The sequence below is a fragment of the Acomys russatus genome, chromosome 8 (genome assembly GCF_903995435.1).
Source record: "Acomys russatus chromosome 8, mAcoRus1.1, whole genome shotgun sequence".
In the NCBI taxonomy this organism is placed as follows: Eukaryota; Metazoa; Chordata; class Mammalia; order Rodentia; family Muridae; genus Acomys; species Acomys russatus.
In genome coordinates this window covers 7,349,364-7,367,638 of record NC_067144.1, presented here as the reverse complement: position 1 = coordinate 7,367,638, position 18,275 = coordinate 7,349,364, and the positions used below count along the sequence as shown (strand labels likewise).

Below are 18,275 nucleotides of genomic sequence, written 5' to 3'. Positions count from 1 at the left end.
TCCAGTCACACGTGCCAACAGTTTGCATGTGGAGAATGTGCGGCCATCTTTTCCCATGGTCCCTTTGTTTTGTGCCTTAGAAATTTAGTTTTTGGTGTGTTTGAACCACTCTTTTTTTTTTTTTTCCCTCCCTCCCTCCCCCTCCCTCTTTGGTTTTATGAGACAGTGTTTTTCTGTGTAGTCCTGGATATCTTGGAACTTACTCTATAGACCAGGCTGGCCTCAAACTCAGAGATTCCCCTGCCTCTGCCTCCCAAATGCTAGGATTAAAGGCATGCGCCACCCCCACCCCCCACCCCACCCATCCTGTATCTTGACCCCTCTTTCTGTGACAATTCTTCCACGATTAAGGCTTTGGTTCTTCCCGCTGTGTTTGGGGACAGTGCTCTAATTCGTTTGAAGTGTGCCACTCTTCTGTGGCCCTGCGTCTGTGCCCACTTGCTTTTCCTTCCATGATTTTTCATAGCCCATGAAGTGTGTGGAGAGGGAAGGTTGACTTAACATGAGCTGAAAGGAAAATGACAGCACGACACCGATGAAAGCAAAGCTAGCACTGAGCTAGGCTGACCAGAATAGATGGGTTACTCATAGAAACATGGTCCCCTGTAAGCTGCTTAAGATGTGAGGAAACCCGCAGTGGTGATTCAGTGGCTCCTACAGCCCAGGCCCTGTTAGCAGGAACTGATTCAGCAGTACTTGAATGCTTGAGTCCTTTGGAAGTCTCTGGAAATTCAGTCTGGCATCGGTACAATAGATGGTTCTACAGGTAAAAGCGCTTGCCACAAAAGCCTGGAATCCTGGGTTCGAGTCCCCAGGCCCCCTTGTAAAAAGTAGAAGAGTATCAACCCCAGAGAGCTGTCCTCTGACCTCCACATGTGTGAGCCGCACACACCATGAACACAAGATAATAATTAAAACGTTGTTATTAATCTAAGAATACTGCTATAAAGCTGGGCATGGTGGTACAAGCCTTTAATCCCAGCACTTGCGAGGCAGGGGCAGGTGGATCTCCATGAATTCAAGGCCAGCCTGGACTACAGGTTACACAAAGAAACCCTGTCTCAACCCCGCCCCCCAAAAGAATGCTGCTATAGTCCTCAACTCTGTGGTTTTTAGTACAGTATGGTCTTTCTCTTTAAATCCTTTTAGGATTCACATATGAAAAGGACCCCAGGCTATACTTTGATGACACTTGTGTGGTGCCGGAAAGACTGGAAGGTAAGATGCCCGCGCACAACTAGGTGCTGAGTGAGAGACTTGTCCATGTCAGAACTCCTCAGTCAGCCCTGCCATGTTCAATAAGCTCTGCTTTGTGTGAAAAATTCCCTGAGAAACCCCAGCCTAAGCCATTACCTGTGTACCCCTGTCCCACGCAGGCAAAGTCAAGCAGGAGCCCACTCTGTACCGCGAGGGGCCCCCTTACCAGAGACGAGGTTCTCTTCAGCTGTGGCAGTTCCTTGTCACCCTCCTTGATGACCCAGCCAATGCCCACTTCATCGCCTGGACTGGCCGAGGCATGGAATTTAAGCTGATAGAACCAGAAGAGGTGAGTCTGGGTGTGTCTGTTACTCAGCATGAGTCTGGGTGGCCTTACCGCTTCAGGGAGGTAGAAGTCTGTCATGGAGGGAGGGCTGCAAGGCATCAGCCGGTAGCTCACAAGCTTAAGGACTAGCATGGTGCAAAGAGGAAATGCACTATGAATGGCTCAGGACTTTGAACCCTCGAAGCCCACCTCCAGGGACTTACTTCCTCCAGCCTCCTGGATCTCCCCAAATAGTGCCATCAACTGGAGACCTAGTGTTCAAATGCCAGAGACCAAGGCGCATGGCAGGAGATGCTGGGCGTGAGTGAGTGAGTGAGCGAGCTGTTCATTCTCTTTTCAGCTGGTGGGCTCAGCAGTGTTGTTCTTCCTGTCAGTAGGACAATTTTCTGCATGTTGCCAAACAAACAGGCAGAGAGTTTTTGTGTTGTAGAAAACATTGAAAGTATTTTGAGGGGACTGTCTGCACTTCCTGAGGACCCTGGTTCAATTCCCAGCACACGTGGCAGTTCACAACTGTCTGCGATTCCAGTTCCAAGTGATCTGACACCCCCACACCAATACACATAAAAGAAAATTAAATAATTTTTGTTTGTTTTTGTTTTTCGAGACAAGGTTTCTCTGTGTAGCCTTGGCTGTCCTGGACTCACTTTGTGGACTAAGCTGGCCTTGAACTCACAGTGATCCCCTTGACTGCCTCCCAAAATAAATTATTTTTTAAAAAAGAAAGTATTTTGGCAATGCAGAGGAGGGGGTTGAGATGAGATTTGAAGCCATGAAGAGTTTCACAGGTATAGGATCTCAACCCTAGTCTTTTAGAGCCTGTAGCTTGAGGTTATCTCGATATACCATGGCATTTTAGTAATGCACTTAACCCTACTCTGTTTCTTTTTTAAACATTCATTTCTTTAATATGTAATAAGCATTGATAATGCTATTATTATGTTGTTACTATATTATTATTAAAAAAGCCTGGGTGTGGTGGTGCACACCTTCAATCCCAGCACTGGGGAGGCAGAGGCAGGCGATCGCTGTGAGTTCAAGGCCAGCCTGGTCTACAAAGAGAGTTCCAGGACAACCAGAACACAGAGAAGCAGTCTCAAAAACAAACAGTAATAAATGTGTTTGTATTACATTATTTATTTGCATGCATATACACTAAATTCATGGCATGTGTATGAAAGTCAGAGGACCAGTTGTTGGGGTCAGTTCTTGCCTATATGTGATCTCAGGGATCGAACTCCAATTGCCAGGATTCGTCGTGGCAGCAAGTGCCATAATCTGCTGAGCTGTCTCACTGACCTCACTACATACTTTGAATGGCTCTAACTTGGAGAAATAAAATTACTAAAGATAAGTCTTAGAAACCTAAACACTTTTTTTTTAAGTATTTATTTTATGTGTATGTGCCTGGCTGTATGTAGATGTGCCGGGTGTGTGTGTGTGTGTGTGCGCGCGTGTGCGAGGTGCCCATTGAAGCTAGGAGAGGGCATTGGATGTCCTGGAACTGGAGTTACAGATGGTTGTTAGCTGCTATGTGGGTGCTAGGGGTCCATCCTGGGTCCTGCAAGAGCAGAGAAAAGTATGTTTATGTAGGTTCCTGGTTGTTGTAGTTAGGGTTGCTATTGCTGTGTTGCTGTGACAAAACACCATGACCAAAGCAACTTGGGAAGAAAAGGATTTGACATTGTTCGTCAGCCAAGAAAGTCCGCGCAGGAGCTCAAACAGGGCAGAAACCTGGAGGCAGGAGCTGACACAGGTCAGGAAGTATTGCTTACTGGCTTGCTCCCCTTGACTTGCTGAGCCTACTTCCTTATAAAACCAGGGGAGTCCCCATCCATAATTAAATGGCCCCTCTCCAACCAGTCACTAATTAAGAAAATGCTCTACAGCACTGGTTCTCAGCCTTCCTAACGTTCCTCATGTTGTGGAGACCCCAACCATAAAATTACTTTTGTTGCTACTTCATAACTGTAATTTTGCTACTGATAAATACCATAATGTAACTATCTGATACGCAGATGGTCTTAGGCGGCCAGCCCCTGTGAAAGGGTCGTTCACAAGGTTGAGAGCTGCCTCCCCAGCAGCCTGGCTGTAGAGCATTTTCTCCATTGAGGCTCCCTCCTTTCCAATGACTCAAGCTTGTGCCAAGTTGACATAAAACTAGACAGTACACCAGTAGTTAAAGGAAAGACACAAACTTCCATTATTTAATAGGAAACAAAACATTGTTTTTTTTTTTTTTCCCCCTAGGTCCCCTTTTGTGAACATGCAGTAGGGAGAATTAAACCAGGTTATTAGTGTAACCCATCCTAAAGGGGGGTGATTTTAATTTTAATTTGGCTTAGAGTTTTAAAAGTTATAAATGGAGCCGGGCGTGGTGGCGCATGCCTTTAATCCCAGCACTCGGGAGGCAGAGGCAGGCGGATCTCTGGGAGTTCGAGGCCAGCCTGGTCCCCAAAGTGAGTCCAGGACAGCCAAAAAACAAAAACTGCCTGTCTGTCTGTCTGTCTGTCTGTCTGTCTATCTATATAAAAGATACACATGCACACATACACACTCACTGGCTGATGTACACTTCTTTTAATGGTGCATGGTTAGACAAACGCTGTCCCTGAGTTGGGTACAATAGAAATGACAACAGCAGTCCTGAGAAGCGTCCCATTAAGGACTGCAGAGCTAGCAGCCGGAGGTGACAGACAACCTGACACTTTGTTTGGAAGAAGGACATGGGCTGAAAGTTGATAGGAAAAGGAGGAGGAGAAAAAAAAATGGATTAGAGGTTTGGGGAAAGACTGTGGCAGGCTTCATTTAAAGTGGTATAAGACATATTATTTACGAGGCGAGGGTCAGTCAGTAAAGGGCCAGCCACACAAGAGTGAAGACTCCAGGGTGCATCCCCAGCACCCATGGGAAAACCAGGCGCGGCACCATATGTCTGTAACCCCGGCACTCGGAGTAAAGACAGGCAGGGCACATCCCTGTCCAGCCTAATCAAATGAGTAAGTTCCGGCTTTAGAGAGAGAGAGAGAGGCCTCATCTCAGAGAGTAAAGCAGAGGACACCAGAAGAAGACACCCAGCTTGGATCTTTAGCGTCCGTATGAACGTGACAGCACATCCACACACATGCACGGATGAAGGTGGCTTTCTCTGTGACGTGCCATCCACACGTAGCACTGCAGACAGCCTCTGCCGGGGCTCAGCCCCTACTCATGCTGCTGGCCACTGCCCCACCTGGGCTCTCTCGATGACAGGGTGGCAACTTGACTCACTGATGCGTTTTGAAATGAAAGTAAGCCTGCCTTGTGGGCAGCCCTTATTGATTCATCTTATTTCACAAACTGGAGCTTTTATGACTTGATTGTCACCGCCTCAGGCCTGAGCCCAGGCTGTCCAGCTGCAGGTAAACTGGTTATAAGCCTTCGTAAGGCCGTTATTGAATCTTCCGCTCTCCTACCAGCAGTCAGGAAAATGATGAACAGATGGCAGAGGGCCCCGCTTTCTTACTTAATGAAGAATGAAACTAACACGAACCCATATGCTCATAAATGACAAGCCGCTCTAAGGCACATGTGTGGCCCTTGAGCCTCTCTGTGGATGGAACAGCATCATTCTTATTATTGCGTTCTTATTGTGGGGGTGGCACACGGAAGTTTGCATGCGCTGGATCAGAGGACAGCCCACGGGAATGAATTTTCTTTCTGTCACGTGGGTCCAGGAGATAACTCTGTCCACTGAACCATCCCACCACCCCCTGCATTGTTTCTTTAGGAGTTGCTCCCCCCCCCCTGCTCCCCCCCCTCCACTGACCCTGCCCCTGCTCTGACTGAGGTCCCTGGCATTCTTAAACTCCTTCATAGAAAGCCCTTCGCGATCTTTAGTGCTCACAGCCTTGGCTTGTGCCCTGTTTGTGTTTTCCTCCTCTGCGCTTTGTGTAACCGAAGACCTGTCCTTGTTAGTGTCAGGAAGCTACCACCAACTCCTGGGAGAAGCTGTAAGAAGTTGTCACGGGGGAGCGCAAAGGGTGAAGCAGAGGAGGAAGCTGTTGGGGATGTAATTGTAGGCAGCTGTGGGGCTGAGTGGTGCACTCTGGGTAATTAGTCGTAATATCCATTACACTGTGCATGGAAATTGTGGTTTTAGAACTGCGTTTTGGCAGGCCCCCTAATCAAATGTCTTTTGATAGTCATCCAGTTTAGCACCCTCTCAATTATGACTGACTCGGCTTTAATCTGGAGCCATTTTAACTGTGAATCTGCCTTAATGTGGATATTTGGCGTTGGGGGAGGTTGGGTTGAACATGTGGCAGATCAGTGATGCCGTGGGAGGTTTTAAAGGATGGGTTGCTAGAAAGAGCCACTCCTTGTTCTGTGATGGCTGGCTTGCTCTTTGAAGAGGAATAGGTGAGTCCGTGTGGGCCCCCCTCCCCCACCTCTAGGCTCTGCTCCCAAACTGTGAACGAACAAGCTCGCTACTCCTGACACCAAGTAAGGACTGCCCAAGCCTCCAGCTGCGGCACGCCTTGCTAGGGAGGGAGCAGTGTGGCGAGGCCACTGAATCACAGAGCACTGGCCTGCAGGATGAATCGGTAATTATAACCGCCAGAGCAGCTTCCAGAGCTGCGCATACACAGATCCTCTCCAGTAAGCTGTCGCATGCGCTGGCGGCACAGGGAGGTCACCGCTCAGCCTGAAGACTAGGCAGAATGGTACAATACCGCTGAGTGAAGAGATGAAGCCAGCTAGCTAGCTGCCTTGCAAGTCCCTGTCGCTTGTGACAGGCAGGTTGGCCGTTAGTTTCAGAGTGTGGCTTTCTGTCGATCCTGGCAAGACTGAGCAGATTTCTCTTCTTACTGATATTTCCATTGATTTAAAGATGTTTAACCCTTGCTGGGCGTGTTGGTGCACACCTCTAATCTCTGCACTCCAGAGGTCAAGACAGGGTTACCTGAGACCAGCCTGGGCTGCAGAGTGAGTTCTAGGCCAGTCACAGCTACATAATAAGACCCTATCTCAAATAAAAATGACTTCTAAAAAGGATTTGTTTTTTGCCAAGTTTTGCCCTTTGGGCCTTTTTGTCTGTTTGTTTGTTTTGAGATAGGGTTTATCTGTCTAGCCCTGGCTGACCTGCACTCACTTTGTAGACCAGGCTGGTCTCGAACTTACAGATAATCTGGTTGCACAAGATTTGTTGTTGCCTGTGAGAGACACTGAATAAGCAGAGATTTCATTTGCATGGGGTTTCCTGCAGGGCAGGTAGAAATGTGGCTGGTGGGTCGCTCTGCTATAGTTAGAGCAGATGAGACCTTCGCAGATGATTGTCTCTGGAGTTTACTAGACGGAGGTCATTGTAGAATTCTGAATCCAGGAGTTTCTGTCATTGCCCCCAAACAACTAGTGTGAACTGCTGTTTTCTCGCCGCTTGCCTCCATCTTTAACCTTTAGCTTTCCTCGCGTGCGTGCGTGCGTGCGTGCGTGCGTGCGTCTCGGTGTCTGTCAGTGTCTGTCGGTGTGTCAGTGTCTCAAAAGAGCAAGCTGGCACTGATTGTGCGTGCTTGTGATCCAAGCAATAGCACGCAGAGGTGAGGAGATTGAGAGTTTAAGGCAAGCAGGGATTTTATCTTAAATATTGCAAAATTTAGAAAAACATGAAAAGGATATAGTTAGGTGGGCTTTTTTGAAGTATACTGGGGTTTTTTGTTTTTATTTTTTGTTTATTTATTTATTGAGACAGGGTTTCTCTTTGTAACCTCCCTGGTTGTTCTAGGCTCACTTTGTAAACTAGGCTGGCCTCAAACTCAGAAACATGCACCTACCTCTGCCTCCTGAGTGCTGGGGTTACAGGTGTGCACCACCACACCTAGCTTGCTTTTTGGTTTTTTGAGTCATGGTTTCTTTGTGCGGTCCTGGTTGTCCTGGAACTCAACCCTGTAAACCAGGCTCGTCTCGAACTAAGAGATCCATCTGCCTCTGCCTCCAGGGTGCTGAGATCAAAGCGTGGACCACCGCACCTGGCCAAAAGTTTCTAGAAGTGACTAAAATAAAGACCTCAGACACTTCACATTTCCACAGTTGATCTACCCTGAGTGGCATAGTGAGAGTTTAGGAGCTGGGAACCGAACCTGCTCAGCCGCCCCGATAACTGAGTAGACTCTAGTAGGAAATTTCCCTACTCTAACGCCTCTTTTTCCCAAAGCTCCAATTACATCTCCCCATCCCTGCACCTCAAGTGGACCGGCTTGCTGTAATGCACTTTAGAACTGTGCGAGAGGCCCTGTTAATTTTTCATTAAATGGATAATGGTTCTCCGTGCTTTGCTGTCCATTCTGCGTGTCTGCTGGGAGCAAAGGGCTGGATGGCAATAGGCTGTAATGATCTGAGTCCCCCCTTAGTCCATGAGCTGCAATAAGTAAACATCTCCCAGCCCCTCTCCAATCTTATTAGAATTGAACCTGTGCTCTGCGGGCCCATTAGCAGCTCACTAGCATGTTCCTAATGTTTCAGGAATGACCATCCTAATTACTCTTTATTGACTGTTACAGAAACCATAGCGCTTAATGGCAGTGTGTTAATGGTTCGTGAGTATTGGTCAATAATTCATAAATGGAGAAATAGTAGCCTGTATCCTCTGGGATGCCAACCAGGTCCTCTACAGTCTTACAGGGTTAGGGATCTGCTTCTCCCTGGTTTCGGAACTGTGGCCGAGCCATCGCCTTTACTTAATGTTTGATCTGGAGAGAATTAAACTCTTTTCCTTTCCATGTTAGAGGAAGCCGGTCCTTAAGCTAGGGCCACTGAGTTACAGAGCATCCTGGGAACCTGTCTGCATCTTTTGCTCTCTTGTCCCTTCAGGTTGCTCGGCGTTGGGGTATCCAGAAGAACCGGCCAGCCATGAACTATGACAAGCTGAGCCGTTCTCTACGCTATTACTATGAAAAGGGCATCATGCAGAAGGTAAGCAACCACAGGGTGCTAGGGTCACTCCGCTGCTCCCAGAGAGACTGTCCCTGACCTCTGTAATAAGGCCGTACACAATAACTAGAAGAAAATGTGAGCCTTAGAAGTGACTCTGTGGTAGGAAGGATCCTGGAAAACAAAAACACAGGAATTAGAGGACAGAGTGGCGCATACCTATAATGCCAGCTCTTGTGAGGTGGAAGCAAAAAGGATCAGAAATTCAAAGCCAGTTTTACCTATATATCAAAGTCTGGGCCAGCCCACGCTACATAAGATACTATCCCCAGAACTTAAAAAGGAGATGCATGGGCTTTTAAAGTACTTTTACGACTGGAGAAGTGGCTCAACATTGGAAAGTACGGGGATGCTCTTTCAGGACCTCACTTCAGATCTCAGAACCCACATCAGGTAGCTCACTCACAACCTTCCGTAACTCCAGCTTCCAGAGGTCTGATGCCATCTTCCTTCCTCCGGGCACTGTATACACATGATACAAACCATACATACACTCGGATCCACTCATGTGCACATTAACACAAGCAAAACAAAACTTGTTTTAAGAGTGCTTTTCATGTTGTTGAGTACACGGACCACAGAAGTTGCTGTGCAGGACCCAAGAGGAAACTGGTTTCCTCTGCTTTTCTTGAGCTGGCTCTAGTCACAAAAGACCCAGATGCTTAGACAAACTGCTGTGGTATATGTAAAGAAAGACATGAAAGGCTGAGCATGGTGGCTCACACATAATCCCAGCACTCGGGAGGCAGAAGCAGGCGGATTGCTGTGAGTTCGAGGCCAGCCTGGTCTACAAAGCGAGTCCAGAACAGCCAAGGCTACACAGCGAAACTCAGTCTTGGAAAAAAAGAAAAAAGACATGAAGGAATCAACTTCAGATTTCTGCTCCAGCCAGGAGAGGTGGCGCATGCCTTTAATCCCACACTTGGGAGTCAGAGGCAAGCAGTTCTCTTGAGTTTGAGGCCAACCTGGACTACAAAGCAAATCCAGGACAGCCAGGATTACAAGAGAAACCCTGTCTCTAAAAAGTAAAGAAGAAGAAAGACACCATTTCAAAGAGTTAGAAAAATAAGAAAATCTATTTGTCTTTTAAGCCTGTATAGTCTGGACCCAAAGTTTGTCAAATAGCAGCCACAGTCATTCAGTAAGGGATTTTTCTTTGCCGAATAGAATATTAAAAGTATATTTTGAAAGAGCCAGTATAGAGTCCTTATTAGAGTAGGGGTTAAGGGACCTCAACCATAAAAACCTGTTGGTAACTAGAAGATGGGACTGACGGTGCCTTTTTTAAGTAGTACATATATATGCTGTACAGCTCCCCAGATTCTAGCATTTGCACACTGGGGCAGCCACAGGCTCTGTATCCTTCCCCAAAATGCGTGGGACAAGAAGCATTTAATGTTTGAAGTTTTTAGAGTCTTTGCATCGACTTTAGTCTATTTTATGGTATTCTATCCACCACCACCCTTTAAAAAAAAGTATTCATTAGCCGTCCATCCCCATTTTACCCTCCAACCCACTTAATATCTCATCAGATCAAATCTCAAATGGAAGAGTGTTTTTATTAGGTGCTTTTCTACTGCTCTGACTGGAACGCCATGACCAGGGCAGCACATAGTAGAGAGAGTTTATTAGGGCTTATGGTTCACAGTGGCAGGAAACAGCAGGCATTGCAGCAGGAGTGCAAGCTGAGCGCCCACAGCCTGAGCCACAAGCGGGATGCTGAGACAGCAAACTGGGAGTGGCGTGAGGCTTCCCCAGCTGTGTACTTCCCCCATGAGGACACATCCCCGAAGCCTCCCCAAGCAGTGCCACTAACTGGGAGCTAAATGCCCACATGCCTGAGATGATAGGGGCATTTCTCATCCCAAATCATTCCAAGTGTCATCATGCCCGCATCATTCCCAGAGCAAATATGAAAGACCAATTCAAGGCACAGTAGCTCAGGACTAAGGAGAAAGAGTTGTTCCTCTTACAGACTCAGTTTCCGATTGTACAAGAAAACCCAGAATTATGGCTTTGGCGGATGCACATCTTAACGCTCTTATTTGGTAGCCTGTACAGCCATGTAACCTCATATCCCTTATGGCGAAAATGTAGTACTCTACTGTAATCAATAATGTGCTACCAGTTGCTTTCTTGTGACCGTGGCTGAATGAGACGGTTAAAAGGTGAAATAGCCTGTCAGTGCCAGAGGGCGTCTATGCCCTGTGTTCCTGACTGGAACAGTTGAGACAGTGATGACTCCAGAGCTGGAGGCCATGCCGTCCTGCCTCACTCCACACAAGAACTGTGTATGTGTACACACACAGACACACACACACACACATTTATATATGGTCATATTATCATCACCTGCAAATGTGTGTGGAGGCTAAGGCAGGGAGTTTAAATTCAAGGCTAACCTGAGCCACATAGCAAGATAAGCCATCCTGGAACTTGCTCTGTAAACCAGGCTGGCCTCAAACTCACAGAGATCTGCCTGCTTTTGTCTCCTGAGTGCTGGGATTAAAGATGTTCACCTTTGCGCCCCCTCTCCCCTCCCCCCTCACCCCCACCCCTGCTTAACAGAACTTTGTGAGATTGCCCAGGGGTTAAAGCTCCTTCCACGCAAGAGGGCTGAAGTTTAGACTCCCGGAACCCAAGGTAAATAGTATGTAGGTCTAGTGACTTGCCTGTAAGTCGCCATAGAAGTCAGGTGGTGATGCAACCCCTAAAACTATTTCATTAAGTCCTGGCTTTGATGAAAGGGTCCCTGCCTCAAAGAATGAGGTGAAAGGTGTGACTGGGGAAACTTTCTGATCTCAGTATGGCCTTATGGCCATGCATGTGCGCGCGCGCGCGCGCACACACACACACACACACACACACACACAAACTAGGCAAGGAGCTTTGAGCCCTTCAAAATAGTACATTCTTCCTGGGAACTGTAAACATTGGTGGTCCCTGGAAATGTGGCCTGGCATCTGCATTGTGTCTTTCCAGCCCCAGTTCAACCAGGCCGCCTATACTGGCATGTATTTGAAATTCAAATGCCATCTTTTAAAATACTGAGCTTAGCACGTAATAGGTCCCTAGCATATGGTTGGAATAACCAACTACTAATTAGCTCTTTGGTGCTTGACTCCTGAGAGGTGGTATCTTAATTCTCATATTCCCTGGGCGTGGGTGGTGGGCGGATCTCTGTGAGTTCGAGGCCAGCCTGGTCTACAAAGCCAATCCAGGACAGCCAAGGCTACACAGAGAAACCCTGTCCCAGGGTTGGGGGAGGTTCTAGTTTTCTTCACTGGAGACCCATGCCTTGTGTGTGTGTGTGTGCTCTCGTGCAGGTGGCTGGGGAACGGTACGTCTACAAATTTGTCTGTGACCCAGATGCACTTTTCTCCATGGCCTTCCCTGACAATCAGCGTCCGTTCCTGAAGGCGGAGTCAGAATGCCCCCTCAATGAGGAGGACACCCTGCCACTGACTCACTTTGAAGACAACCCTGCTTATCTCCTGGACATGGATCGCTGCAGCAGCCTCCCATATGCCGAGGGCTTTGCTTACTGAGTTTGTGAGTGGCCGAGTAGCCAAACCCTAGAGCTAGCAGTCCCCGTTCAGGCAAATGAGGGCAGTGGTTTTGTTTGTGTTCTTGGCTGTCCCTAAAGCTTGCCCTTTGAGTATTCTCTGGAGAACCCAAGCTGGCTCTGGATTTGACACCCTTAAAGACAAACACTTTGGCTTAGGGAGTGTGGGGACAGGGAGAGACAGAAAACCCACCAAGCCCGCTGGTGATTCTGATGCGATTCCCTGGGAAGAGGTGAAAGTGGAGCCTCCTTGCCACCATGGACAATATGTGCAAAACAGTACCTTGTTCAGGTTAGCGCCCACGAGAGGGGACGAGTGTGTGACAATCTGCGTTGATCATGGACTGCTAAATGCTTTTGCATAGAAGAGTTTTCACTTGCACAATTCTTTGGAAAGAAACTGCACACCCATAGGAAAAGCCCATAGGCTGGGGTTGGAGAGGCGCAGACCATTGTGGTTCGGAGTTTGCAAAACTCTTATAGCTCGTTCTGAAATGTTTCCTCTTAGTCCAGAGCTAGGGAGGCCAGGACAGCTGTTAACCCCACTCACTCCGTGGTCCTCTGACCACTGCTCCTTGAGCCTTCCCGCCGAGTGGTCACTAAATAGATCAAGCCCCTCTCTCCTCCCAGTCACATGGCCGAGTACCGATGGCGATTAACACTTGACAGTATTTTGTTTTGCTTCGGTTTGGGGAGGGGGGGGATTATTTTGTTTTCGGTGGTTGTTTTGGGGGGAAAACAGTTTATATAAACTGATTTTTGTAGTTTTGGTATTTAAAGCAAAAAAAAAAAAAATCACAAAAAAACAAAAACAAAACCTTTTTGGTAACTGCACTGCATCCCTTAGGCAGGGCCGTGCCCGCTTAAAAAGACGCTGCAGCCTGGGTGGGGCTTTGCCGGGGCTTCCCCTCTGTGTGTAGAGCCTGCTTGGTGCTTTCCGCACCGTACAACCTGTTAGGACATTTACGCCTGGTTTGTACATTTTTGAAGTGTGCAGGGCAGCCTGGACACAGTTACACTTGTGTGGATCGCTCTCCATGCTCACCAACCTGCCCTCTCTGGGAAGCAGATGTACATATTTTCATGTCCTGTTCCTGTGACAGTTGGTCACCTGGTGGGAAGCCCTAGGCATCAGTCTCTCTTCCTTTTTCAGTTTTGGACTTTTAGCCCTGCATAATGGTACCCTAGGGTCTGAAACTTACCTGCCCTTGACAGGTAAAAGTGCTAGCTAGCTAGCTAGCATTCTGGCTTCTTGCTACTTTTTTTATTGTTGTTATTATTATTATTATTCTGATTGCTGTATTATATTGGGAATGTTCTAAATAACCAAACTAAAGCTGTATGAAAGGTCACCTCGCTGCCTGCCGCCCTGTTGACGGGAATCTGTACTGTCCTTGACACTCCACACATGAAAAGTGGTCCTCGTGTGCAGGGCGCGGCTAACCGAGTGTGGGACATGCACTCCACAGCCCCTCTCATGGCCCACAGCACACTTGTGAAGACATTCACAGGGATAAGGGGTGCATTTTATAGCTATGGGAACTAAGGTTTTCCTGTTAAAAGGTAGTCAGCCCACAGAGGTGTCAGACCCGAAGCTTGGGCCTTAGTTAGCATTGTACTGTAATGAAAGGACTCTTTCTAAAGCCTATTTATAGCTTTCTAATCTACACATAGTCTATACATAGATGCATATTTTACCCCAGCTGGCTAGAGATTTATTTGTTGTAAATGCTGTATAGATTTCCCCCCGCCTCCTTTTACTTAATACTGGTTTGGGGTTTGTTTTTTGTTTTGTTTTGTTAAATGAATTTATGCTGTTTTATTGGGTATGAAAAAGAATCTTCTGTAGCCTGAGCTGCCCCTCCCCTGCTGTGACTGTACAGCCTGTGCGGTCAAGGGACACAGAACAGCGACATCATTTTGCATTCCCGGTGGATTCATGTAGCTCCCAGATAGCTGTTTCCTTCAGGGTGTGTGGGGGTTGTTCCTTCGTTCATTTGCTTCTTTTCCAGAGTGTGGAAAGTCTACAGTGCAGAAAGGCTTTAGCCTGCTGGTTGATTGGAAATACTCCCCCCTGCACAGGGCTGTGTACATCCTGCCGAGCTGCGATATATTCTGTACTGTGTACAATAAAGAAGTTTGCTTTCCTTTACACGCTCCTGAAAGCTGCCTCTTTCTTGCCCCACGTGTGTTTCGCCCACCTCCCTACCCTGCCCTCATTTCATCTCTTTAGCCTTACTAATGGCTGATGGGGTTAAAAGAAGTTAGGACTAAAAATCTAATCCAAGGGAGTAGAGGCAGAGGTCCTGCCCCAACCCAAGGTGAGGTAAATTGCCCCCAGGGCCACTTAGTAATTTCCCCCCCTAAAATCTAATTTGATCGAACCTTAGTTTCTGTGGAAAAAAAAAAAATTTTTTTTAACTGGGTAGGACTTTTTGAGTCAGGAGTTCTTTCATTCAGGACCTTCAGTTGATATTTTAGAAACTGCTAAACACAAAAACTACCTCCCAAATTTTCTAATAAGTTTGGCCTTGCACAAGTGAATTTGCGGGTGGTGTGTGTGTGTGTGTGTGTGTGTGTGTGTGTTGTAACAGTAAATGTCTTAACTCTGTCCATATCTTGCTCTTGGGGGAAAATACATTACAAGTAACATACATGTAACACTTGGGATACGTGGAAGGAGTCTAGCATCCTGTGCGCAGGCTTCCTGTTTCATCCTTGATATGTCCTTTTAATTTGGGGCTTTCAAGACTCCTATTACAGAAGAGAAACAAGAGTAGAGCCTGGAACAGAAGGCTTTCTGTAAGTTACCGACTGTCTTTCTCCGTTTTTACAAGCCCTTAAGTGTAGAAGCATCCGAGACTGAGTTGGTACACAGCCGCTTGAATGGGAACTTGTGGGGAGGGAGTGTCTGCCACATTAACCCCATTAGCTTGGACAGATGAAGAAAAGACACTCAGGGAAAGAGGGCAGGGTGTGCAGGACAAAGGGCCTATCCTCTCGGATCCCTGATGATAAAGCTTTGACAGCCAGCTCCGCGCTGTTCTCCGCCTTGTTATCTTGCCCAGGCTCAAACCCAGATCATTAACCCAATGCCCGAGGTCACCCAACACTGCCGCCCTGCTAGTGTTGGACGCTGGGGTAAGGAAGCCAGAAAATGTGAAGCTTGTTCTTCGTGGTGTCCCCTTTCACCGGCCAAGTTAGGGGAACAATCGATGTCCGTTTAGCTGTTAGATGACAAAGAGGTAGTCTGAGGGCAGAAGAATGTGGTTTCAAAGCCTGAGCTCACAGTCTATATTGTAATGCATTTGGCACCAAGTAATGGGGAGAAAGACTCAGCCAGTGGGAAGCTTTAGGGGGAGCAGTTTGCCCAGTGGCCAGGTAGTTGGAGCACAGTGTGTCTCAAAAAAACTAGCCAAAGACGGGAGAATCCTTAAATTTAAAAAAAAAAAGAAAAAAAAAATATATATATATTCTAAGTCAGGCGTGGTGGCTAATGCCTTTAATCCCAGCACACAGGAGGCAGAGGCAGGCCGATCACTGTGTGTTTGAGGCCAGCCTGGTCTACAAAGTGAGCCCAGGACAGCCAAGGCTACACAGAGAAACCCTGTCTCAAAACAACAATAAAACAAAACAAAAAAAAAAAAAAAAAAAGGAAAGAAGAAAAGAAAAAAACAAAACAAGGGTCTCACTGTTTCTCCTTTCTATACTGCAGTTTTCCATTCAAGCAAATTTGCTCATTTTCTAAGCACCCATTGAGTACCTATTAGATGCCAGTCACTGCTGACATCAAATTAAAGGCTGCTTTGTGACATGGTAATGCCTATGATGACCCCTCAGATGATTTTACTGCTCTGCTTCCCAGCTCAGGCTCAAACACCTGCTCCGTCGTCGTCTTATTCTGAGCATCCTGACTAGATGCTGGGCAGTTATCTACTAAACCCTGTTAGCTGAGTGTTCATCCCAGGATGTTTACTCTCGGGGAGAGGGAAGGTCCGGGCATGGGTGTGCTGGGAGCTGTTGGCAGCAGCACACTTGGGAGGCCTCAGCATCAGCGGTGTTCTCTGCATTGCTCTTTAACACTTAGCCGGTGTGGGTGTGGGGAGAATCACCATGGAGCCCACCCACATTCCTTACGCAGCTCTCAGGCTGCTGACTAAAGCTTCCTCTAGATGAGCCATGTGATGGCCTGAGTGTCTTGGTGCTACTCTGAGGTGTGTGTACCTGAGGGGAAGCAAATGCCAATCTGGGCCTTACGTGGTAGAGGGGACCTAGAGAGCAGAAGGAGCAAACAGGTACCAGCCTTTGCCAGAAAGACGCTAACTGCTGTGGGAAGAGGGAGTAAGAAGACAGAGCCAGGGTGTGTGTGGGGGTGGGGGGGTGCGGCTTTAAATCTTGAGGTCAGAGGCCTCACTGTTGCGTAAAGCCTTGAGAAGACTAGTGCCAGGTAGACATCTGGAAGCAGAGTGAGGTTGCCTGGGGATGTTTCTGGAAGGGCAAGGACCACAGTGGGAGAAGGGCAGTGCAGCCATGGGTGGCCCAGGCTTTCAGGACACCCGGGGTTTGCTTTGTTCTCAGTTAGCTGGTAAGAATTTTTCTGAGCCCAGAGGTGACCTCATCTGCCGTTTACTTCAAAACCTGTTCTTTTGATTTTTTTTTTTCCGAGACAAGAGTTTCTCTCTGTAGCCTTGACTGTCCTAGACTCACTTTGTAGACGAGGCTAGCCTCGAACACACAGATATCCACCTGCCTCTGCCTCCTGAGTGCTGGGATTAAAGGAGTGCTGGGATTAAAGGCATGCGCCACCACTGCTGGGCTGTTCTTTTGATTTCTAAATCAAAAGGAAGAGAGAGGAGCAAGGAAGGTGACAAGAAACCCAAACCTAGGCTGCTGCAGAAATGCGGTGACAGGATGAGGGGAGGCATAGCCAGATACAGGCTCCAAAACTGAGCAAAGGAGATTTCATTACAGCTGCAAGGTTTGGGGCCAAGGAAGATTGAAGTTGTCGTGAATAGGAAGCAAGAAAGACCCCTGAGCAGACGTGAATTTATGACTGAGGAAGAACAGGCCTCCACCCGAGACTGGTCAACTCAGGCAACCACTAGAAATCACATGGGGAGCTGGAGTTGGCTCCGAGGCGAGGAGCACGAGGTGCCTGGCAACTGTCTGTAACTCCACTTACTGGGGCCTAGCTCCCTCTGTGAAGGCCCCAGGCGTGCACATAGTACACATACATACATACATACATGCAGACAAAACATTCGTCCTCATAAAATAACTAGATGTGTTAGGGGAAAAAAAAAGCTGGGATGTTGGGTCTGGAGTTCAGGGGAACTCCACGCTGGAGATAGAAATTAGAAGTCTAGGCCAGATGTGGTCAAACACGCCTTTAATCTCAGCACTCGGGAGGCAGAGTCAGGGGGAATTTCTGTTAGTTCGAGGCCAGCCTGGTCTACAAAACAAGTCCAAGACAGCCAGGATTACAAGAGAATCCATATCTTTAAAAAAAAAAAAAAAAAAAAAAAAAAAAAAGAAGTCTAAATCAGATGGCGGTGGATGGTGCATGCCTTTGATCCAGGCACTTGGGAGACAAAGACAGGCAAATCTCTGAGTTCAAGGCCACCCTTGATCTACAGAGAGAGTTCCAGAATAGCCAGGACTACACAGAGAAACCCTCGGGGGGGGGGGGGGGGGAAGAAGTCTGTGTGTGTATGGGAATGTTATGAGCTGAGACTGGCACGTTCTGGCACTGGAGACCAGGTGGATGTCCATGGTCCGTGCTGTTGCCAGAAACCATGTGAAAGTCTATGCCCAGTGCTCCCCTGACTGAAAGAGGCCAGGAAGCTATGTTTGCAGTGGTGCTGATGACTGCAGACTCACGGTTGAGAAAGAGCCATAGAAGGCTTCTGTGTCAACCCCCACCACACCACACCACACCACACCCCTCCAAAAAGTAACAGCCTAGACAGGAAGCCATCAAAGAACGCTTTTTAAAACTGTGATAAGGGTGCTGAAGTGTAGCAATTTACAGTTGGTGGCTTGTGCCAGGGGTGCAAGGGGGGGGGGGGGAGGGTGGGGGAGAGGGAGGGACTCAGTTTTCTTGAAGAGGCTGGCCACTGGGAATTTGACCATGTTCCATCGAGTGTGTATATATGGGCAACACAAACTGGGCTTGCTCTCGTTGTTTGCTTGTTTGGG

At 47.7% G+C, this 18,275-nt stretch overlaps 1 protein-coding gene across 1 annotated transcript in view; it reads left to right on the top strand.

The window, feature by feature from the left end:
- Etv5 (ETS variant transcription factor 5) overlaps window positions 1-12,792 on the top strand; it is a 64,411-nt gene extending 51,619 nt beyond the window's left edge. Inside the window, exons 10-13 of the mRNA XM_051150758.1 lie at window positions 1,150-1,218; window positions 1,377-1,546; window positions 8,393-8,494; window positions 11,839-12,792. Coding sequence (XP_051006715.1) covers window positions 1,150-1,218; window positions 1,377-1,546; window positions 8,393-8,494; window positions 11,839-12,060 — 563 coding nt within the window. The 3' untranslated portion in view covers window positions 12,061-12,792. The remainder of the gene's footprint in view (window positions 1-1,149; window positions 1,219-1,376; window positions 1,547-8,392; window positions 8,495-11,838) is intronic.
- The last annotated feature ends 5,483 nt before the right edge of the window (window positions 12,793-18,275 follow it).